This window comes from Odocoileus virginianus, chromosome 17, assembly GCF_023699985.2.
Source record: "Odocoileus virginianus isolate 20LAN1187 ecotype Illinois chromosome 17, Ovbor_1.2, whole genome shotgun sequence".
In the NCBI taxonomy this organism is placed as follows: domain Eukaryota; kingdom Metazoa; phylum Chordata; class Mammalia; order Artiodactyla; family Cervidae; genus Odocoileus; species Odocoileus virginianus.
Window position 1 is genome coordinate 44230929 of NC_069690.1, and position 24178 is coordinate 44255106.

The 24178-nt window shown below is 47.1% G+C and overlaps 1 protein-coding gene across 3 annotated transcripts in view; it reads left to right on the forward strand.

Annotated features, from left to right (window-relative positions):
* The first annotated feature begins 271 nt into the window (after positions 1 to 271).
* The window catches only part of PLEKHM1 (pleckstrin homology and RUN domain containing M1), a 56120-nt gene continuing 32213 nt past the window's right edge, over positions 272 to 24178 (forward strand). Inside the window, exons 1-6 of one of the 3 annotated variants that reach the window (XM_070479617.1) lie at positions 272 to 378; positions 3232 to 3394; positions 6889 to 6977; positions 10313 to 10560; positions 12236 to 12862; positions 20975 to 21380. In XM_070479617.1, the coding sequence (XP_070335718.1) occupies positions 6930 to 6977; positions 10313 to 10560; positions 12236 to 12862; positions 20975 to 21380 (1329 nt within the window). In that variant the 5' untranslated portion in view covers positions 272 to 378; positions 3232 to 3394; positions 6889 to 6929. Of the gene's footprint in view, positions 379 to 2948; positions 3180 to 3231; positions 3395 to 6888; positions 6978 to 10312; positions 10561 to 12235; positions 12863 to 20974; positions 21381 to 24178 lie in introns of those variants that run through there. The other 2 variants (XM_070479618.1, XM_070479619.1) reach the window with 2 other exon arrangements.

A 24178-nucleotide genomic window follows, 5' to 3' on the forward strand; every position in this document is an offset into this window, starting at 1 on the left:
CAGGACCTCAGAAGCCAGGATCTCGTCTGACACAGATCCAGCGGGAGGCGGGCAGTGAGGACGCATTCCGCCGGGCGCCGGCGGCCTTGCTTCTCCGCGCCCCGCTGGGGTACGCTGACCGTGAGCCTCCCAGAACACCTATCTACACCCGGGCTGAGAACCCTCCGGCACCGGAGCGCTGGCCCCGCCCCGAGGCCCCTCCGGGCCCCACGATTGGCTCCATGTGCAGGGGCGGGGCCGGACGCAGAGTAACGTGACGGCGTCAGGCGCCGCGGGAGCCGCTTCCTGTTGTCAGTGGCCGGGAGGCCGCGGCGTCCCATCCGAGGCTTAGGGGCTGCAGCGGCTGGCAGTGCCCCCGCCCCCTCGCCGCTCCCTTCGGTGAGTTAAGGATCCGGGGCGAGGCGGGCAGCAGAGGGGCGCGAGGCCGGGACGCATATGAGCAAGGGAACACCAGCACTCTCCGTGAGCCCAGACCCCTGGTTGCCTTGAGACTGCCCTGCTTCCGAGCCCTCACCCTTCCCAGCCCAGGCTCCGCGCCCCACTCGACCCTAGCCTTCGGCCCGCACCGCCGCTGCTGGCCTGTCCCCTCCATTTGCCACTCGTGACCTGACCCTAGCGCTTACCACCCCACCCCCCCACCACCGGTCTTGCGTAAATGCAGCCTCATCCTTGACCTCACTGTAGCCCAGTTCCAACCCCGACCTTGACCGCATGCCTCTGCTTCCCCCCAGCACATGCCATCTTCACCTCTCAACCCCTTTGGCGATCCTCATGACGCACACTGGACTCTTTTCTGGTTCGGTTAGCCCTTTTCATATCAGCCTTCTTATCCGAATCTTCCACACCCTCTGCTCAGCTCCCCAGGGTATGCCCATCCTGAATACCCCATCTCTATCCAACTCTCATTTAAGACCCACCACCAAAGTAGACGCCCTGTTGAGCACACACTTTTCTTTTTGATAACTCTGATCTCAGCCCTTTCTCAAGTCTTACACGCCTCTTGTCTTCAGACTCAACCCCTCACTTCGTAGCCCACAATAGATTTCCTATCCATTTCCAACCATTAGAGGACACTCCTAATGTCCCTAAGTCTTTGCTAAACTACCCCCGACTCTTGGTGCCCAGTTCTTAGCATCCTCACCCAATCTTATTAAAACTGAGGTCTCCTGCCCTCTCACCTCTGCTATCCCCAGCTCAGTTCTACACCTGTTTTTCCCTTAACCCAGTCCCCACTCAGTCTGAGAATCAGTGCAGAGTCCCCCTGCCAACCTCACCAGCTGCCCCTCAACAGCCAAATGTCACTGCTTTCTGGGAGCCCAACAGTTAGACACTGAGGGGTTTGATGGGTGCCGGCAGGGCCTCATGTGGTAGGTAAGTGTGGAGAAGTAGAGCTCCCTGCTTTGGGTCAGGGTCAGGGATTTTTTTCCCAGGTGTCTGGTCCCCTGGACTTGCCCCCTGAAACTGTATGTCTAACATTCATATTAAATGACTTGTGCTGCTTCCGGAATGGTAGGTGTCCCCAGATACCTGGAAGGTGAAGATGGCCACTCACCTGGCTCCCACACAGCCTGGGGCAGTGGAAGCCATCACTTCCTGTTGGCTGGTTTTCTGGCCGTGAATAAGCTCCAGGAGCACCACTGTGTGGCAGTGTTCACAGAGCCTTGTCCATGTGTGTTGTCACTTGTTATGGACCCGCTCCTGGTGCTCCTGCCAGCTAGAGCTGAGAGCAGACCTGTCCTGAGCACAGGGAACGCAATGGATGCCAGAGATGATGTCACACGTTGTGAAGAGCGTAGGTGAGAGGGCTCCCAGGAGGCAGAGGCTCAGGCGGGTATAGCGGCTGTTGAATCACTTCCTTTTTCTGCAGGTGCTGGATCTTTGAGTTTGGGCCATTTGGTTACCCATGAACATGGGGAGCCCAGATATCTGAGTGGCTGAGGCAGAGGGACATTCCTGAGGCCCCACTTTCAGCATTTATCATCGCCTGGGCTTTGGGGATACACATTCTTTTCAAATTCTGATGACCTGCCTTTAGAGGCCATTTGGTAGCAATTTTAAACGGTCCCCAATAGGACCTGTTGTCTTTGTTTGCCATTCATAGTCTCTTTTTCCCCATATTTATTTACTTATTTGGCTGTACTGAGTTCTAGTTGTAGCACACAGGATCTTTTTAACTGTGGCATGCAGGATCTAGTTCCCTGACCAGGGATCAAACCTAGGCCCCCTGCATTGGGAGCATGGAATGTTAGTCACTGGACCACCAGGGAAGCCCTCTTGCTATTTATAGTCTTGCTCCTTTGAAAAGTTGAATGCTCTTCTCCCTTCAATGTCCACCCCCCACCCTATTAAGGTGGGATACATTGAAATAGTTTTAGCCAGCTAGCAGGGTGGTTTAATGTAAGGTGTTCCATCCTGGCTGAGAACTGTATACCTCAGCTTCCCTCAGCCTGTGAAATGGAGATTCCTGCCCTGAGCCTTATTTTTGTTTTATTCTAATGTTCATCCAGTAGATGTTTTTTGAGCATGACTATGTGCTGTGCATTGCTCTAGGCACCAGAAATGCAATGGTGAATGAATTCAAGTTCCTGTTATCATTCGTTCAGAGTTGGTCCTTGCTGGAATCCTAAGGACGGGACAAGAATATGGGGGAGATGGGTGTTATTGATGGAAGGAAGGAAGGAAGGAAAGAAAACTGCTCTGTCTTCACTGACTTCACATTTCTGGCCTTACTCACTAGCCTTTAGTTTGGGAATCACAGGGCTAGAGATTTCTGTCCCTCTAGCGGGTATCTGATGATTTCAAAGGCTGTTCCACACTCTCCCCACTCCCTTCTCCTGCCTCAGGACACTTGTCCAGAAATGCAGCCGTCTTCAGGTGGAAAGAGGTATAGTTTACTCACTCCGCACTCACATGTCTGAAAGATCAGCTGCCCTTCTGAATCAGAAGACAACTTTGTCCTTCTTTTCCAGCTGAAAACCGTGACTCATCAGTTCATACAGCAGCTGGATGGCTTAAATGCCAGACTGTTCTCAATAGCCCGGTACAGGGCTGGATTCAGGCCGTAGAGAGCAGGCTGTTGGGAATAGCTGGGAAGTCTCTAAGGAGAGGAGGCTGCTGTTTACTGATGGATGGAGTGTTTCAGAACTGGAGAAGCCCAGCAGTTCTTTTCTTCCTTTAGTGTAAGTCTCATCTAAGCCATTTTTTTCTTTTTTTCTTCCTTGGTCTCTGGAGGAAGTGAAATTGGACATTCATAGAAGGCCAGGCAGCATAAGAAAGAAAAGCAACCAGAACAATTCCTTCCTGTGTGTTGGAACATTTAAGAAAAGACAACTGTGAAACCTGGGTACCATGGAAAGGGCTTGGCCTCAGCTGGTTGGGACTACAGACTTGATGGGTAAGATTGTTTGAGTTTCTGAGTGCAAAGTTAATTATTACTTAGTTCGAAAGTAGTAAGTTTTGCCTGAAACTCTTGGAATCAAAAACCTGAGGCACTTTGATCTGGCAAAAGACACAAGACAGAATGAGGAAACCAAAGAGTTCTATTCCTACTGAACCTTAGTTTTCTCCTTTGTAAAATGGTGATAATCACCCTTCTCTGACTGTATTGATTTAAGAATTACATGAGATTAGAGAAGCTTGAAGCATTGAGTCCGGGTGAATTGTTACTTAGGGGGAGAGGTAGACTTTTCAAGGTTAGGATTTGCCTCAGGGACAGACAGAAGTCGCCTTTTCTGCCAAACTCCACCAGTGGTGTTTGAAGAACCTTTTAGCAGTGTTCCCCACATTATCCCCTTACTCTTTTTAGCCTAGGTCTCTTTGCAGCCCCCCCACCTTTGGTTTGGTTTTTGGTGTCAGTGAAGAGTGTTCTGAGGACAGGAAGTGAAACCCGTCCCATGGGAAGGTACACTGGGGGGCCCTGGAGAATGATGGAGTGCTGACCCAGCAGTCAGGAGACCGAGCCCCATTCTGGTTCCATCAGCAAGTTGTGCCATCAGCCATCACGCTCCTTCCTCTGAGCTGTTTGCTGACTCTCTGAGGCATTCTGGGGCAGACCCACATAGGCGGGGCGCTTTGGCTTCTTACAAAGGAAGATGTGCCCCGAAGTGTGGCATGGACCCCAAAGCCTCAGTCCCGCTTTGTGACTTACCAAGTGGCTGCTGCCTTCTGAACTCCTCTGCCCTGTCACTCTGCAGCCTTTCTGACACTTGGCTTTAAAAGCGACAGGTACTTGTCTGGCCCTGCTCTGACCTCTCAGCATCAGTCTATGTGTGAAGAGACCCTTTCTGGCCTGAAGCACCTGGTTACTAACAGGGCTACCCCCCTCTTCCCCACCCATGAATATTATTTTCAGTTAATTCATTATGAGGCCTGAATGAACCCAGGCTGTTTTTCCAGGTTGCTGAGGCCTAAACCTTTCCTGTCCTGACCTGTGGCTGGTTGAGGGAAGGGCAGCTGTGGGGCTTGAGGCTCCCTCCAGAAGAGGCAGGCCCTAGGGGAGCCCTGTGGCCTGAGGGGAGGCCTATGGCCGCTGGAATTACTGAAGGGGATTGGTGCCCAGGGTCTTGGAGCCAGAACACCTGGATTTGGCCTCCTGAGCTGCACAAGGTGGCCTGGAAGGAACATTGTCCAGAGGGACTGTTTGCAACACCAGTCCTTCCGCCTGGGGTGCTGGTGGCAGGAGACTGGATGAGGGCCTGAGAATCACTGTAGGTGGGAGGGGGAATGAGGTGAGGGTGAGGCAGTAAGACAGGGCCTGAGGCCAAGGGTTGCATCCTGTGGTCCGTCACGCCCTGACCAGGGCTGGCTCTGCAGGGGCCACCCTCCAAACCCCTCCCTCATTCCCCGTGTCTTTACTGTGGGAGGTCAGCTCTGGGTCCGGTTTACCCTCTGCCAGCCCCAGGGACCAGGGACTGAATCTGACCGTCTCCCACTGTTAAGGGCCATGCTGTCTCTGTCACTTCTAAGTGTTGAGCTCACATCCTCCTGTAAACCTTTCCTGCCAGGCTGACCTCAGTGTCCCCCTGCAGCCCCTCACCTGGACCCCCAGGCCTCCCTGCCCCCTTTTCCCTCCCTGCCTTAGCCCTCACCCACACCCACCTCTTCCAGAAGGGAGGTGATCACACTCCGTCAGTCTGAGGGTTTCCCTTGAGCAGGGGTGACCCTTGTCCTGGCAGTGGGCGGTGGAGTTGGCCACTTACCAGCCTCGAAATCTTGGGAATTTCCTTGACTTGCATCAGCTTCTGTTAATAAAGACAGAAATAAACACTAAGACAATAAAACACTCCCAGGGTGGTTATGAGAAATGAATGAGGCGATATATGTAAAAGGTACAAAACCCATTGAGCGTGCCTTGATTTTAGTAACGTCTTTGGGCCGTGAGTTTCGGTTGATTGTTTTTTTGGCTGTGCTACATGGCATGTGGGATCTCAGTTTCTCAACCAGGGGTTGAACTCACAGCCCCTGCAATGGAAACATGGAGTCTTAACCACTGGACTGCCATGGGACTCCCCTGGGCCATGAGTTTTTGAAAGCAGAGACAGCAATACCCTTTTTTGCTTTTCTTTTTTTGGTGTCCCCTCATGCTCAGCTGTGTGGCCACTCGAGATTTGTTTAGATGTGAGTGTGCCTGTCTAGTCCTGGTCTGGACAAGTTGCTGTGGTGGGACCAGGCAGCAGCCCCCTCAGGTTCAGGCCAAAGTCCCTACCATCCCCCACCGTGCCACCCTTGGCCTAGTTGCCTCGGGAGAAAGCCAGCTACCCCAAGAAATGTCTCTGCATACTGACTTGAGCTGCCTGCACACTCTTATTTGGGCAGTGGCATTCTTTGCCAGTAAATTTGGACAGTCATGTCCAGTAGGGTTAGAGATACCATTTATTCTTGGTAAATATCAGGCCCTGTGCTTGGCACTGTCCACGCTCATAGTCTCCCTCCGAGAGGTCTGATACATGCCCCAGTGTGCCAAGTTGGTTAGTGGCAAATTAAGATTAGAACCCATGTCGTTACCCTTTAGACATGTGCCTGTGCTGTTCAGGCTAGCCCCTCATGGCCCAGAGAAGCAGCAGCAGTGTGGCAGGAGTGCCGTTCCGTCTGAAGCCATGTCAGTTGTACTTTTCCCCGCTGGCTGGCCGAGCCCGGCTAGGAGAGGAGTCACGGGACAGTTGCAGGGCCCAGGCCCTGAATGTGAGCTGTGAGTTCCTGCTTCTCAGCCCCTGTGGGTTCTTGGCGCCTTCAGCTGCAGCAGTCCCCTTGCGCCCTCAGCTCTGTATCAGATCTGCCTTTCATCCCCTGCCTTTTGGTGCCAGTGTTTGGTGTGGTGTAAAGGGCCCTTTCTGGGCTTCCCTGGTAGCTCAGCTGGTAAAGAATCCGCCTGCAGTGCAGGAGACCCCGGTTTGATTCCTGGGTCAGGAAGATCCCCTGGAGAAGGGATAGCCTACCCACTCCAGTATTCTTGGGCTTTGCTGGTGCTCAGATGGTAAAGAATCCACCTGCAATGTGGGAGACCTGGGTTCAGTCCCTTGGCTGGGAAGACCCCCTGGAGGAGTGCAGGGCAACCCACTGCAGTATTCTTGCCTGGAGAATCCCCATGGACTGTAGCCCACCAGGCTACTCTGTCCATGGAGTCAGAAAGGAGTCAGACGTGACTGAGCAACTAAGCACAAAGGGCCCTTTCTACCCACCTTTTGGGACAGACCTGCCCTTGGCACCCAGGGCTCCTCGTGAGGTCCAATCCATCGGCCTTTTTTTCCTTCCTTATTTCCTTCCTTAAAATCCACTCTCAGTTTTTACATTTGTATTCAAAGCCCTTTCGGTTGCAGTTTCGAGGGTGAGTTATGGGGAACAGGCGGGCTGGCGCAGTGATGGCTCCTGTGGCCATGTCTGTCCCTGCAGGTGTCATGTGATTGTCCTGGTGAGCTGCTGCTGGAGTGGAAATGCTCTCAGGGGTGGAGAATGGACTGGACCCCCGGGCTGCCATCCCGGTAGGCAACAAGGGACGATCAGGGTGGGGGAAGGGGTGCCTGGGACAGCCATGCCTTTGTTTTTTCTCGCTTTGAAATGAATTAGCCCTGTTTAGAAAGAGAAGGCTGAGAAAAAGTTGCGCACAAAAGATCCTGCCCAAAATCATCTTATTGGTGATAAAATGAGGATTTACAAGAAACAATGGGGATTGAATGTAGGTTACCAGAATACCAGGGATTTCTCCGAAGAAGATGCACAGATGACCAATAAATACATAAAAAGATGCTCAATGTCATTAGACATTAGACAAAGACAGATCAAAGCCATAAGGAAGAAAACAGAAGTGAAGTCACTAGTGTAGGAAACAAACTTATGATTTTCAGGGGATAAGGGGAGGGGAGGGGTAAATTGGGAGATTGGGACGTATATACACACTGCTATATATAAAATAGATAACTAATAAGGAAATACTTCGGCCACCTGATGCAAAGAACTGACTCATTGGAAAAGACACTGATGCTGGGAAAGATTGAGGGCAGGAGGAGAAGGGGATGACAGAGGACGAGATGGTTGGATGGCATCACCGACTCAATGGACATGCATTGGGGACATGTCTCCCTCTCCTTCACAAACTCCAGGAGATAGTGAAGGACAGGGAAGCCTGGCGTGCTGCAGTCCACGGGGTTGCAAAGAGTCAGACACAACTTAGCGACCGAACAACAACATTAACAATAAGCACCTGCTGTGTAGCACAGGTCAATACTCAATACTCAATAATAGCCTATATGGGAAAATAATTTTTTTTAAAGGGTGGAGAGATGTATATATATATATATATAACTGATTCACTTTGCTTGCCCCTGAAACTAACACAACATTATAAATCAGCTATACACCAATAAAAATTTTAAAAATAAAATAGTAAGGAAAAAAAAAGCCATAATGAAGGACTTCCCAGGTTGTCCAGTGGTTAAGACTCTGAGTTTCTATTGCAGGGAGTGTGGATTAACTCCTTGGTAAGGGAACTAAAATCCCACATGCCGAGCAGTGTAGGAGGAAAAAAAAACCATATTGAGATACTTCTTCATACCTACCAGGATGGCTGTAATGAAAATGGCAGACAATAATAAGTGTTGGTGAGGTTGTAGAAAAGTTGGAACCCGCATCCCTTGCTGCTGGGAGTGTAAAATGGTATAGCCATTGTGGAAAACACTTTGATAGTTCCTCAAAAAGTGGAACAGTGTTACATACAACCCAGCAATTCCATTCCTAGGTTTATACCTAAGAGAACTGAAAACATATGCTACACAAAAACTTGTAGATGAAAAAAAAAAACAAACTTGTACATGAATGTTCAAGCAACATTGCAGCTGAAAAAGTGGAAACGACCCAAATATCTATTAATTGATGAGTGCATAAATAAAATGTGATATATCTGCACAATAGAATATTATTTGGCAATAAAAAGGAATGAACTACTGATCCAAGCTAGAACACCGACAAACTTGAAAACATGCTAACTGAAAGAAGTCAGACACAAAAGCTGTATGTTGTGTGATTGCATTTATATGAAATGTCCAGAAAATAGGCAAATCCATAGAGACAGAAAGTACATCGGTGGTTGCCAGAGGTTGGGGGAGGAAGGGAATAGTGAGTGATTGCTAATGGGTACAGGGTTTCTTTTGAGGGCAATGAAATGTTCTAAAATTAGATAGTAGCAATGGTTGCACAGTTCTGTGAATGTGCTAAAAACCACCGAGCTGTGTGTTTTAATGAGCGGATTTTATGATATGTAAATTATGTCTCATTAAAGCCGTTCTAACAAAAGAACATTTAACTTTTCAAAGAACATTAACATGGATTGTGTTGTCTAAAATAAAAACCAGTGACACATTTGTCCATAATCCTGTCACCTAATAATTCAAACCAGTTTTTCTGTAATCCCTTCCAGTCCTTTTCCAAACCCTTAGGTAATTTTGACATATGTACTTTTATTATGCTAGGACAATCTTAACTCTGTATTTCCAAAGGACTTTATGTATATTTAAATATAGGCTTTCTCTAGTTGCAGTGTGTGTGGGCTTCTCCAGTTGTGGCTCACAGGCTCTTTAGTTATAGTGTTTGGGCTTAGTTGCCCCAAGACATGTAGGATCTTAATTCCCTGACCAGGGATTGAACCCTGAAGGCGTCCCCTTCATTCAAAGGGGACTTCTTAACCACTGGACCACCAGGGAAGACTCCTATGTATGTTTTATGATTTATTCATTTAGCAATCATTTACCGAGTACACATGCCGAGAACCAGGACCATTGTTGAGGGCACGAGGATGAATAAAAAGCTAGTCCTGCCCTCAAAGAGTTCCCCCGCTCAAGTGCTGCAAATCACGGAGTATTATTTCTGTATAACAGATAGGAAATTGAGGCTCAGAGAGGTTAGGTGGAATATCTGAGGTGACCCAGCTGGTGACTACCAGAACTGAGATTAAACCCAGGCTGTGACTGCCAGGTCTAGGATCTTTCTTCCTATAAACCATGCTCCTGTTTCCAGGCGTTTTTATTGTTCTAACGCAACACTTTTTTCCTCTTAACTTATTGACTCTCTGTGGAATGTTGGTCATATGATTAAGATGGAAAAATCTCACTCTTGCCCTAGATGAATTACCTCAGCTCCCATATCTGTAACTATGATGAAGTCAGTACTTAAACACAAGGTTTATATGGCTGTCAGCTCACTGAAGTTTGGTTTAAAAAACAAGCAAACAGGCAGTTCCCCAGCAGTCCAGTGGTTAGGACCTGGTGCTTTCACTGCTGTGGCCCGGGTTCAATTCCTGGTTGGGGAACTAAGATCCTATAAGCCTCACAGCATGGCCAATAAATAAGTAAATAAATTTAAATACTGAAAACCAAGCAAAAATACCCCACAAATATCTTTGCAAAAAAAAAAAAAAACATAATAATAACAACACCTCTCTGTGTGATTTTTTTCTTTTTCTTCTTTCTATTTTCTACCATTAGCCTGTACTAAATTTTTTTTTAATTAAAATTTTTTGTTTTAAAAATTTTTAAAAAAGAAAAAAATTTTAATTTATTTGGCTGCACTGGGCCTTTGTTGCAGCATGCAGTATATTTAGTTGCGGCATGTGGGCCCTCGCCCCTTGACCAGGGACCCCTGCGTTGAGAGCGCACAGTCTTAGCCATTGGACCACCAGGGAAGTCCCAGCCTGTCCTAGTCTTGTTGCATAGATACACGATTTGTGCTTGCATGGGGACCCATGTGGTTGGTGACAAGCAGAGTGACATTGCAGGGGTCGCCACAGGAGCCTCTAAAGACCCGTGTTGTGTCCGGCGCCCCCTAGGTCATCAAGAAGAAGCTAGTGGGCTCCGTGAAGGCGCTGCAGAAGCAGTACGTGTCCTCGGACGTGGTGGTCACGAGCGAAGACGGAGATGCCAACAGCATGTGCAGCGCCCTGGAGGCCGTCTTCATCCACGGCCTGCACGCCAAGCACATCCGCGCCGAGGCCGGAGGGAAGAGGAAAAAAGGCGCCCACCAGAAGCCTCTGCCTCAGCCTGTCTTCTGGCCTCTCCTGAAAGCTGTCACCCACAAGTGAGAGCCGCTGGGTGGAAGCGGGGTTCACGTCGGGGTGGAGCTTCAGTATGTGGGGCTCTGGGCTCTTCCTTCCAGGACTTTTCTGTGAAAAGCCACAGGGAGCCCTGTGTCATGGAGAGGAGATGGCCCAGGGGAGGCTGGTGTCAGACCAGGCCTCAGCGGGCCCCTCAGGCGGTGTCGAGCCCCTGGGCTGGGCACCCTGAGTGGAAGCAGGAGCCTTCTTTTCTCCTCCTCTGGCAAATTCTGTAGTTGGAACAGAAGCTGTGTGGCCTGCAAAGCCTAAAATCTTTACTGTCTGCCCCTTTCCAGAAATTTGCTGACCCTGCCTGAGGACGTTTGCATATTTGTGTGCTAAGTATCATACTTGTAAGGAGGTAGGGCTTTTTTTTTTTTTAAGAAGAGCAGTGTCCAGCCAGAGCATCTGAATGTGTGCCCTGAGACGCTTGGCTTGCCTGCCCTGCCCTGAAGCACCTGGGCTCTGGAGCAGCCAGCTGGCATGGAGCCTCTCTGGTCTCTTAAATGTCCCTGGTGGCCTGTCAGTCTCGAATCTTCCTTTTCGTGCCTACTGCCGCTGCCCTGCCTCAGGCTCTTACCTTAATTCTGGGTGGAATGCCTTTCTAAGTGTCCCCCTTGTCTCCTTCTGTCTTTCCTTTGGTCAGTCAGCCAGCCTTCAGCGAGCTTAAGCTGACCAGAGCTCCATCCGTGGGTTCTGCAGAGTATGGTCAGTGGTCCCGTGGAGGGGCCATGCGCGGGGGATGGTGTAGTCAGAGGAGGGGCACTTATAGCAGACGGAGACATGTCAGGAGCTGAGTTGGGTACACGTGGGACCGGGATGGAACACCCTACCCTGAAGTCTGCATAGCTGTGGGCGTGCAGCTTTCCTGAGGAAAGCCCTGTATCCATAGGCTCCCAGATGTCAGGCTGGGGCCCCGGAACCTGTATCCTGGTCTCATTCTCTACAGAGTTCTAATGCACAGCCAGGGGTGGGCACCATTGCCCCACTCTACTTCCCCCATTTGATACTCAAGACCTGTATTATTACCTCGCCTTGCAACCCAGTCTTCCATCCTCCTCCCCAAGCTGTAACCAGAGCGCTCCCCACTCCTGTTATAGACTGTAGCTTTTCTCCCCTTATGCCTTTTTGTCTATCAGTCTCTTACGCCTTGAAAGTTCTCCTTCCATCTTTGCCTCTTGAAATCCCTCAAGGCCCAGTGCAGAGACCCCATTTCTATGGCATTTTTCTTACTCCAACCCAGAAATGATTGCTTGGCCCCCACCAGAGTGCTGCTAACAATAGGGCTCACCTCAGTATGCCCTTGAAAAGTCATTACCTGGACCGAGGGTAGGGGCTATGTCTTGACCCCATGTCTTCACAGCTCCAAAGACCTTGCCCTGGGGGCTCAACAGACGTGTCCCAGATGAGCAGATATTGTCGGGCCAGACAGATAGTTGTCATGAAAATGGCAGTGATCCTTCATGATACCAACCTAAGAACATTGGGGGTTATAGCTGAATCTTTCTGAATTCCCCTTCAAATGCTGTTATCCAAGAATTTTTCATGCCTAGGTATACTTGCAGTCATTGTTCTTGGCTCTTGCTAACCAGTGGGTAACATGACATCTCGGTGACTGGCAGTCGTTTCTTGAAACGTGTCCGTTCTCCATCTTCCCAGACACATCATCTCGGAGTTGGAGCACCTGATCTTTGTGAGCACGGATGTGGGCCGCTGCCGGGCCTGGCTGCGGCTGGCCCTCAACGACGGCCTGATGGAGTGCTACCTGAAGCTGCTGCTACAGGAGCAGGCCCGCCTGTGCGAGTACTACCAGCCCACGGCCCTGCTCCGCGACGCCGAGGAGGGAGAGTTCCTCCTGAGCTTCCTTCAGGGCCTGACGTCCCTGTCCTTTGAGCTCTCCTACAAGTCTGCCATCCTCAACGAGTGGACACTCACCCCGCTGGCCCTCTCGGGGCTCTGCCCGCTCTCAGAGCTCGACCCCCTCACTACCCCTGGAGCTGAACTGCAGCGGAAGGAGTCTCTGGACTCCATCTCCCATTCCTCGGGCTCAGAGGACATTGAGGTCCAGCACTCAGGCCACAAGATCCGACGGAACCGGCAGCTCACCGCCTCCTCCCTCAGCCTGGACACGGCCAGTTCATCCCAGCTCTCCTGCAGCCTCAATTCTGACAGCTGCCTCCTCCAAGAGAATGGCTCCAAGAGTCCAGACCGTTCCGAGGAGCCCATGTCCTATGACTCAGACCTGGGGATGGCCAATGCTGACGACTCGGACATGTCTCTGCAAGAGTGAGTTCCCCTCCCCCACCCCTTCCCCTGCCTTCCTGCTTCTCTCCCTCTTGTCCTTCCGCCCTTCCTGGAGCATGTGATTGCCTGTCACTGAGCTCAGGCCTCTGTTAGGGCAGGAAGACAGACAGAGAGGTCATAGACTCTTCCTCAGGGACCAGAGTTGCTGGGAGCTGTACCTGGAAGTAAACTGGGGCTAGTGGGGAGAATGCATAGAAAGCATTTTTTTAAAAAATATTTATTTATTTATTGGGCTGTGCCAAGTTCATTGCAACACTTGAGCTCTTCCATCTTCGTTGTGGTATGCAGGATCCTTAGTTGTGGCACAGGAACTCTTAGTTGTGGCATGTCGGGTCTAGTTCCCTGATCAGGGCTCGAACCCCGGCCCCCTGCCGGGGGAGCATGGAGTCTTAGCATGATCCTGCAGGGAAATCCCTGGAATGCCTTTAGATGGGGCTCAGAGCTGGTTCCAGCTCCAGCTCTGTCCTAGGTGACCTGTGACAAGTTAGTTAGTCTGAGTTTCAGTGTCAAATATCACTGCCATCTTCATCTAAAGAGAAGGAAACCAATAGTTCAGAGCTCTGTGTACAACTTCCAAAAAATACAGTGAAGCACAGTGCACAGCGTGATCTTCTGGGACCTCATGGAATGACAAACTTGACAGGAGACAGGAGCCTGGGCAGAACCCTTCCTTCATTCAGGCTTTTTAACGTTGGTTTTTGATAATCTATTTTTATGGTTAAAAAAAAAATTTAAAATGTGTACCGTGAAAAATCTCTCCCACCCCTGTAACCATAAATATTAATTTCTTACATATTTTTCCAGTGTCTCTAAATCCAGCTATACTATGTGTGACTATGTAGATTTGAACTTTTTCTTTCTTATTTCTTCTTTTTTAATCGAAGTATAGATGATTTACAATGTTGTGTTAGCTTCATATATATATATATGTATATATATATATCCTTTTATAGATTCTTTTCCTTTATAGGTTATTATCTTTCTTATTTCTTTATTTGGCTGTGCTTGTCTTTGTTGCTGCACATGGGCTTTCTCTAGCTGTGATGCACACAAGCTTATCTGGTTGTGGCACATGTGGCTCATGGGCTCTACAGTGCAGGCTTAGTAGTTGGGGTACACGGGCTTGGTTACCTCGTGGCATGTGGGATCCTAGTTCCCCGACCAGGGATTAAACCCACGTCCCCTACATTGAAGTCATATTCTTTACCACTGGACCACAGGGGAAGTCCTTTATCTCTTGTTTCTTATTTCCCCACTTCTTTCCACAAAAGCTAGTATAAATTATAAATACACCATTCTATACCTTACCAGGGCTTCCCTGTGGCTTAGTGGTAAAGAATCTGCCCACAATGTAGGAGACCCAGGTTCAATCCCTGGGTTGGGAAGATCCCCTGGAGAAGGAAATGGCAACCCACTCCAGTATTCTGGAATTCCATGGATAGAGAAACCTAGTAGGCTACAGTTTATGGGATCACAAAGAGTCAGACACAACTGAGTGATTAACACATACATACATACCATATTTGAGAGATCTTGTCATATCAGAGCTTCTTTTTCTATTATATTTGTGTCCAGTATATGAATGAATGTACCTTAGTTTATTGAATCATCCCTGAGTTTAATGGACATTGGAGTCCAGGGTTTCTACAAATAACCTGTGAATGTGGTCCTTTAGGTCTATGTGAGTTCTCTCTGTTCAGTAAATTCCCAGAAGAAAAATTACTGAACCAAGGGGTAGATTAATTAGTAACTTTCACAGATATTTCCTATTTACACTTCATCAGTGGTATGCCTATGTCCTCTCAGCCTTCACAACAGAAGGTATTAGCAAACTTTTGGATGTTGCCTCATCTAATAGGTAAAAACAGTAGCTGTTTATGAAGCATTCCCTCCAGGTATTACCCGTTTTTCCAGCAACTGTGGTTAGGACCTTCTTTCCACTACTGCTGTCCCCGCCCTCCCCCGTCTCCTTGGTTCAGGTCTTTACAGGGCTCCCACCTGTGTGGGAATCACACCAGGACTCTGGGTGTCCTGGACTGGCCCGGAAGCAGATCCAGTTTCAAGCCAGTTCCACCACGTACAAGCACAGTGGTATCCTGCATATTGCTAACTCTTTTTGAGGTTCTGTTTATCTTTTCTTTTTTTTTCCCGGAATGTAGTTGATTTACAATGTTGTGTTAGTTTCCATCATACAGCAAAGGGGTTTAGTTGTATATATACATCTATCCACTCATTTTTAGATTCTTTTCCCATATAGGTCATTGAGTTTCGAGTAGATGTCCCTGTGCTATACAGTAAGTCCTTACTGTTACTGTAGTTACTGTTTCATTGTTTTTTTATCTTTAAAGTGGAAATTCCCTCATAGGGCCGTTTGAGAGTCAAATGAGATGCCCGTCAATCAGTTGCACACATAAGAATGTGTGGTAGTTCCCAGAAACGGCTTCTGAACATCGAGCACATCAGATAGAGTTTTCACATGTCCAAACAGAAGGATTAGATATGATGTGCTGAGAAGACGCAAGCCCTGCCCCAGAGGCGGTGGGGCCCGAGGCGTGACTGCCTGTCAGCCACCTGTCCTGGCCTTTGGTGCTTCTCCCTTCCCCCGCAGACCAGCCAGTCCTCTCTGTCATGTGTCTTGACTTTATCTTTCATGTGTCTTATGATTGGAAAATTCCAGCTTAAGGTTGTTGAATCAGTGACCATCCACCCTCCTTCAGGGGAAGTGTTGTCCTGGGTATTCTGGGGGAACAAAAGGGAAGAAGTCAGGAAGCATAAACCCACACTGGACAGTGATGTGGGGAACCAGACACCACACACACACATGCAGAAGCACGCAGCCAGCACCACCATTCTTAGAGCATCCACAGAGACCAGCGTTTCTTGGAGTGTATGTTTCAAGGGAGATTCTCACCAACACTTAGAGAGTTAAGTTAATGTGTTACTTAAATGCATGTAACTTACAATTGGGCATAAACACATTGGGCTTAAAACTCAAAACATCTGCAAATTGGGAATTCCCTGGTGGTCCAGCGATTAGACCTCCATGCTTTCGCTGCCCTGAGCCCAGGGTTTAATCCCTGGTAGGGGAACTAAGATCCAGCAAGCTGGGCTGTATAGGAAAAAAACAAAACAAAACTACAAATCAGACATGAATTGCAAAACCCATTTCAAATGAAATTTATTAATGTTTGGCAGAAACCAATTTACAGTTTACCTTGTGAAGAAAGGATTAACTGCCTCTCACGGCTTCTTTGGCATTTGTTGGGTCTGAATTATAATTATTGCTGAGAAGCACAGGTACAGTCTCGTGGTAAAGAGTGTAGACTCAAGAGCCAGACTGCCTAAGTCCTCCATCAACCAGCTTTGCTACCTCAGGCAAGTTAGTAAACCCTTCTGACCTTGATGTCCTCATCTGTAAAATGGGGGTGAGAATGCTTCAAAGGAATGCTGGGGTGATGCGGCAAATAGAGACCTTCATATGCCTAGAACAGTGTCTGACTCAGCATGCTTGCTGACCACGTGGTGGTGTTATTTAACTTCTGGGTACCTGTGATATCAGCTCTGCTTGTCCCCATATCCACTGCTGAAAAACCTTGCTTAGTAATATTTGTCAGAGGTCACTGTCATGAGGCTTTCCCTTGGGGGAGAAATGATTCTTAGTATATGCATCCCACCTCTGTGCTTTTATTAGTGGCTCTTGACTGCCAAATAGTACCGTGTATCACCACCACAGTTCGCATGTTCAAAAAAACCACAGGCTCAGAATTGCTCATCAGGGGTCCTTTATAAGGTGACCATTCAGACTCTTCAGGTCATGGGGGTATAGCTCAGGGGTAGAGCATTTGCCTGCAGACTCTCCAGGCCATGCTTTTTATTTACTTTACACATATAAGTACTCATAATACATATATTTTCCCACCAGATTGCTCTCTAAATGAAAGCACAAAGTCAGAAATTTTTCAAATAGAAAGTTTTTGGTAAACAGGGCCTTGTACCAGACCCCAGTGGAAGGACTGTAGCAGTTTCACAGTTTCATTTCTTGGTTTTTCTTTTTTTTTCACTGTTTCATTTCTATGTTGTATTTTATAAATAGAAATATAAAACTGTCAAAATGTTTGACAGTTTTCTTTCTTTGCCTTTGCTTCACAATCTCATCTCTATCCCTTTTTCCCACTTGATGTACATATCTCTTATTCTCACTGGGTCCTGAAGACTGGTACCAGTTCTGGTGAAGCTCTGTGAACTTGATTTCACCTTGCCTTTAGTTTTGATTTGACAGAAGCTATAGTTGATCACACAGGCTTCTTGCCATTTAGTGGCATTTCCCTAGGCATTAAATCACTCACTTATTCTAACACCCTATCCATTCTTGTCATTAAAACCTTTCTTATAGATCAGGATTCATGTCTATTTGATAACCATTTTGGCAATGCTAGTGAGTGTTTCAATAAATCTTCTCCTTTGCTTACATTTTTATGTTTGTGTACAGGGAGGCTAAGCAGCCTTATCAGTGATAATGAGGTTAGTGTTACTTTGTGCCAAACCCTGTACTAAGCACTTTACCTGTATTATCTCATTTAATCTTTGTCAGAGTCATAAAAGGTGGATGCTGTTACCACATCTGTCTTTCAGATAAGGGAATTATGTCCATGAACTTCATGTTCACATTGTGCGGCCCACAGCCACATGCTAACCAAGGCCAGGAGGACTCGGGGAGCCCTGCTCTTAATCACTCACCACACCACCTCCTGAGACCTCACAGAGGACCTTGTCAAAAATCTGCCTCGCTGGTTCATTTCAGATGAGGTCCCATTCTGTCCCAGCGGTTTGGACACATACAGTTGGTTAGCAAATGTCCCCTCCTCCTTTGCTGGTGGAAAGTCCCCTTTTCTCTCCAGCTCATCATTGCCTTCTCCCTACAAGCTGCACTCTTGGATTTCTCATGGGCCTCTTTTAGAGTGCAGCTTTAGAGCAAGAATGAGCCCCCACCTGCCTCCCCCCATAACTCTCCCACAAATACAACCGCACCTTTCTCTGACGAGTCATCCATTTATTTGCTGTGCCATGCTTAGTCGTGTCCGACTCTTTGTGACCCCATGGATTTCTTTGTCCGTTGGGATTCTCCTGGCACGAATGCTGGAGTGGGTTGCCATGCCCTCCTCCAGGGGATCTTCCCAACCCAGGGATCGAACCCAGGTCTCCCGCGTTACTTATCAAGACAGAATTCACATACCATAAAATTCACCATTTTAAAGTGTAGTTTAAAAAAATAATAATAAATAAAGTGTAGTTTTCAGTGGTTTTCACTATAGTCTCAAGGTTGTGAATTCAACATCTATACTATCTTTAAAAAAAAAAAATTTGCTTGGCTGCATTAGATATTAGTTGCCCCACACAGGATCTTGTATCTTTGTTGCAGCCTGCGTAATCTTTAGTTGCAGCATGTAGGATCTAGTTCCCTGACCAAGGATCGAACCCAATCCCCCTGCATAGAGTGCAGAGTCTTAGCCACTGAACCACCAGGAGAGCCCCCAGCATCTACTACTCTCTAATTCAAGAATATTTTCATCCCTTACCCATTAGTTATAAATTTACCTATTCTGAACATTTAATGTCAATCAAGTCGTACAATATGTGGCTTTTTGTGACTGTCTCCTTTCACTGAATACCATGTTTTCAAGGTTCATCCACATTATAGCACATATTATGGCCAGATAATATTCCATTGTCCATTGTGTAGATATACTACAGCTTATTTATCCATCAGTTAATGGGCATTTGTTTTTTTTCTGCTTTTTAGCTGTCATGTTGCTATGTGTAGTCATGTACAAGTGTTCTGTGTGGACATGTTTTTAATTCTCTTGGGTATGTACCCAAGCATAGAACTGCTGAGTCCAGTAGTAACTCTATGTTTAATATCGTGAGGAACTATCAAATCGTTTTCCACAGAAGCTACACCGTTTTACATTTCCACCAACAATCTGTAAGAGTTCCAATTTCTCTGCATCTTTGCTGATACTTGTTATTCTCTGCCTTTTTTATTATAGCCATCCTACTGGGCATAGAGTAGCATCTCATTGTGGGTTTGATTTGCATTTCACTATCGTCTAATGATTTTGAACACTTTTTCTTGTCTTTGTTGGCCATTTGTATGCTTTCTTTGGAGTTATATCTATTCAAACCCTTTGCCTATTTTTTAAATGGCTTTAACTTGGGTTATTTATTATTAAGTTGTAAGAGCTCTATATTCTGGGTACTAGACCCTTGGATATATGGTAATATTTGCACATTTTGTATGCAAATATTTCTATTAGATATATTTTTTATTAGTTGCTTATGTATTAGATGTCATATCTAAGAAACCATTGCCTGATCCAAAGATATGAAGCTTTATGCTTGTTTCCTTCTAAGAGTTTTATAGTTTTAGTTCTTACCTCTAGGTCTTTGATCCATTTGGGGTTAAATTTTTTTTTTGGCTGTGCCATGCAGCTTGTGGGATCTTAGTTTCCAGACCAGGTGTTGAACCCGAGCCAAGGCAATGAAAGGGCCAAATCCTAACCCCTGAATCACCAGGGAATTACCTGGGTTAATTTTCTCTTTTTCATTATTCATTCATTTATTTAACTTCATCAGGTCTTAGTTGTGGCATGTGGGAACTTCATTGCAACACACAGATTCTCTAGGTGTGGTCCATGGGCTCAGTAGTTGCGGTACACGGACTCTCAAGTTACGGTCTGTGGGCTTAGTTGCTTGTGACACGTGGGATCTTAGTTCCCCAGCCAAGGACTGAACCCACGTCCCCTGCATTGCAAGGTGGATTCTTAACCACTGGACCAACAGGGAAGTCCCCTGGGGTTAATGTTTTTTCTGTGGTGTGAGATAGGTGTCCAATTTCATTCTTTTGCATGGAATCAGTCACTTATTCCAGCACCATTTGTTGAAAAGACTGTTCTTTCCCCACTGAAATGTCTCAGCACCTATGCTGAAAATCAGTTGCCCAGAAATGCATGGGTTGGTCACTTCTTGACTAGAATGCTTTAAAATGTTGTTTGGGGTTATAATGGTATAAATAAGAGCAGAGCTCACCTAGAAGGAGTCTGATGAAAACTTGAGATCTGAAATCCTTGTTTCCATAAGCCCACACACAGGGGAGCTTGATGTGTCTTCTGCACCCACTCTAAGCCTTTAAGGCAGATGTGTGCAATCTCTTGGGCTCCAGACAGCTCTTTTGACACTAGAACCTGCATTTGTCTATGGGTTCCTCACTGGATTCATAAGCAGAGGTGGAGACAGCAAATAGGTTTACTTCAGAAACAGAACTTGGATTCTCTGAAGCCTCAGGAGAGGGAGGGAAGGAGGAGCAGCCACTGGCCAGTGCACATTCCAGAAGGTGTAGCAGTGTGTGTGTGTGTGTGTGTGTGTGTGTGTATACACAAAGGCAGTGCCACTGGCTCCCTTGGCCCCAGACGTACCACTGAGGGGCAGGAAGTGCCAGTCCCATCAGGCACACACCCCGTGTACGTGGCACACATACCACATAGCGTGTGTACACTGTTCTCCAGCAACAGCTTCTGGAACTGTGAGGCTTCTCTGGCTCCACGCCCAGCCCGTCACCCCAACCCTGCTGCCCAGTTATTCCAGGGACAAAGAGGATCCTCACTTTACCCCAGTCCACATCCCAGGGAGCAGTCTTGGAGCCCAGCCCGGAGACACCATTCACTGAGGCTCTGCCAAGGTTGGCGTGGGGCGGGGACAGGCCACGCGGCCATTTGGCTGAGCAGACTCACCAGACCCACAGTCAGCCCACTCAGAGGGTAAAAGACAGGCAGTTCCCGTTCGCCTCGAGTCCTTTTCTCTGCTTTGTGAGCTTTGTCACCTGAGACCCTGGGCCGCACGACTCACCTGGTCACCGAAACTGCCCAAGTCCCAGCTGGAGAAAAACTTTGGTGGGAGGGTCTGTGTGTGGGAGCTGGGAGCACCACCATGACTAAGGGGGTTATTTTGCTCAATCACAAAACAGCAGTTTTCCACTTAGCCTTGGGCATTCCAGCTGACAGCCCCATCACACGGGTTTCTTTGTTTAAAAACTTCTAGGGTGTTGTCGGAATTCAGCAAAGCCCAGGTAAACTCTGTGCCAGCCAACGGACCGAGCCGAGAAACGGAGGTTCCCACGCTGCAGGCCCCGCTCCCCCTCCCTGGCCTCGACACCAGCACACCCCTGGACTTGGAGGAACCAGCAGAGCCCCGCCACGCCCAGGCCTCCCCTGGGACTGGAGATGGGGACCACAAGCGGGAGCCGCTTGCCCAGGCGCCTGGCCTCCTGGGCTGGCCGCAGCCGGGCCCTGCCCAAGCTGTCCTTTCCGGGAGCGCTTCAGGCCAGCAGCCTCCTCGTCCCGTGAGAGACGCCACCAGAGCAGCCAGCCAGGAAAGCGGCCAGCAGAAGCCCCCGGAGGATGACGGGCCTTGGCTCAGCCTTGCAGTTCCCTCCCCCACCAGTCCGGTGAGTGGTATAAGCTGAGTTTTGGGGGGAAGGGACGGGAGGAGAGGGGGTGTTGGTGCATGTCTCAGAGCCAGAGTAGGGTTTCCCCAGCTAGTGACCCCAGGTGGTCTCTGCCTTCTCCCTCTGAGCCCCCTCACCTCGTATGGTTCGGTATTAATAGAACATTGTGGTGATGGAGCTAATGTTCTATGGGGTGTGAATAGTGGATGGGAGCTGGGCTCTTTGCCCATCACTTCCCATGGGTGTCGCCTCTCACCTACACACCTACCCCCTGGAGAAGGTAGTTCTCTCCCGAGCACAGGCTCTGCTCTTCACCACGGACACTCACCCAGTTTTTGCCTCACTGAGCTTTGGTCTCCTCCTCCATGCTTGTTACTATTTATTTATTTACTTTGCTGTGTCAGGTCTCAGTTGGAGCATGCGGGATCTTTTGTTGTGGTGCAGGGATTCTCTAGTTGTGGCGTGTGGGCTTACTTGCTCCACAGCATGTGGGGTCTTAGTTCCCCAACCAGGGATCAAACCCAAGTTCCCTACATTGCAAGGCAGATTTTTTTTTTTTTTTTTGCCACTATCTTTTCTTTTCTTTTTTTTTAATTTTTGAACTTTTTATTTGGTATTGGGGTATAGCTGATTAACAATGTTGTGACAGTTTCAAGTGAATAGCAAAGGGGCTCAGCCATGCATATACATGTATCTATTCTCCCCCAAATTCCCCTCCCATCCAGTCTGCCACATAACATTGAGCAGAGTTCCACGTGCTATACAGTAGGTCCTTGCCTGTTATCCATTTTAAATATAGCATCCCAACTCCCTAACTATCCCTTCCCTTCCCCTTGGCAACCATAAGTGTGTTTACTGATCACATTAAAATGAAAGCATTTTAAATATGTATTTTAAATAAAATATAAAATTAAAGTTTTAGTTAATTAAATACAACTTTAATTAAAGTTTTAATTAAAGTTATTAAAATTAACTTCACTTTTTTTTTTAACTTTCTTTAATGTGGGTCTTAGATCATCTAAGATGACCTGTGTGGCTTGCATTTGTTTATGTGGGACGACACTGTTCTAGAATAAGCTATTCTAGTGTGTTGATGACCTGAAGAAGCCAGCGCTGGGACTGGCCTGGAAAAAGCCCAGAGGTAGAGGCTGGAACTGGGGGCCCTACTACTGTGAAGCAGTAGTCAAACTGTGAACTCGAGTTCTTATGCCATTTCACATTTGTTCTTGGGTCATGAAAAGCAGAAGTAGGAACTGGAGTGCACGTGTGCCCACACAAAACCCAGAGCTCATCCCAGCTGTGTCTGGGGCTCGTTTTGGGCATACAGTCTTACTCTTGCAGCTCCATCCACAAACGTCCCTCCTTTGGCCTGTAGCTTCTAGATTCTATAACTCAGGATGGGCCAGGGCCATGAAATAGACTATAGGAGACACCCCCACCCCCTCTTTTAACAGCTTTATTGTGATATAATTCACATACCATACTATTCACCTAATCAAGTGTATAATTCAGTTTTTTTTATTCACAGTTGTACAACCATCACCACAGTCTAAGTTTAAATATTTTCATGTTCCATAAAAGAACCCCCATACCCCTTAGCAATGATTCTTGCCCTTTCCTCCCACTCCTGCCTCTCCTCACCTTGCTCAACTCCACGCAACCACTAATCTACTCTGTCTATAGATCTGCCTGTTCTGGACATGTTACATGTGTAGAATTGTATGATCACATTTGTGATTGGCTTAGTTTCAATTAGCAAAATGTTTTTAAAGTTCATCCATGTTGTGGCATATATTAGTACTTTGTCTTTTTTTTTTAATATCCCTTTGTAAATTCCATCATATGGATGTGTCACATTTTATTTATCCATTCATGGGTTAATGAACATTGGCATTTTTCCTACCTTTTGACTGTTGTGAATAGTGCTACTATGAACATTCATGTATAATTTTTTGCTTGGACATATATTTTTAACTTTTTTGGATGCATAGCTTGAGGTACAATTTTGGGATCATATTGTATCTCTATATTTAACCTTTTGAGAAACTGCCAAACTGTTTTCCAAAAGCAGTTGTCTTGTTTTATATTTCAACCAGCAGTGTATTTCTCTACATCATAACCAACAGTTCTTACTGTTTTTTTTATTATACGTGGTATCTCATTATGGTTTTGATTTACATTTCCCTGATGACTAATGATGTTGAGCCTCTTTTCATGTGCTTATTACCATTTGTGTTTTTCTTTGAAGAAATGTCTATTCAAAACATTTGCTCATTCTTGGGAATTCCCTGGTGGTCCAGTGGTTAAGACTGTGTGCTTCCAATGCTGGGGGCACAGGTTCAGTCCCTGGTCAGGGAACTAAAATTTCCACACGCCACGTGTCATGGCCAAAAAAAGATTGCCCAGTCTTAAATAGGGTTATGTAATAAATTACAGTTTTTTTGTGTATTCTAGACACTAGCCCTTTCTTAGATAAATGATTTGCAGATTTTTCTCCCATTCTGTGCATTATCTTTTCACTTCCTTGATGGTACCATTTGAAGCATAAAAGTTTTGAATTTTGATGTAGTCTCTTTTTTGTTGCTTGTACTTTTGGTTTCATCTCTAAGTACTCCTTTTCTAAGCCAAGGTCATGGAAAGTTACTCCCATGTGTTCTAAATGTTATAGTTTCATCTCTTACATTTAAATCTGTGATCCACTTAGAGTTAATTTTTGTATTTGGTAAAAGAATGGCACCTGACTTCATTTTTTTACATGTGCTTATACAGTTATACGAGCACCATTTGTTGGAAAGATT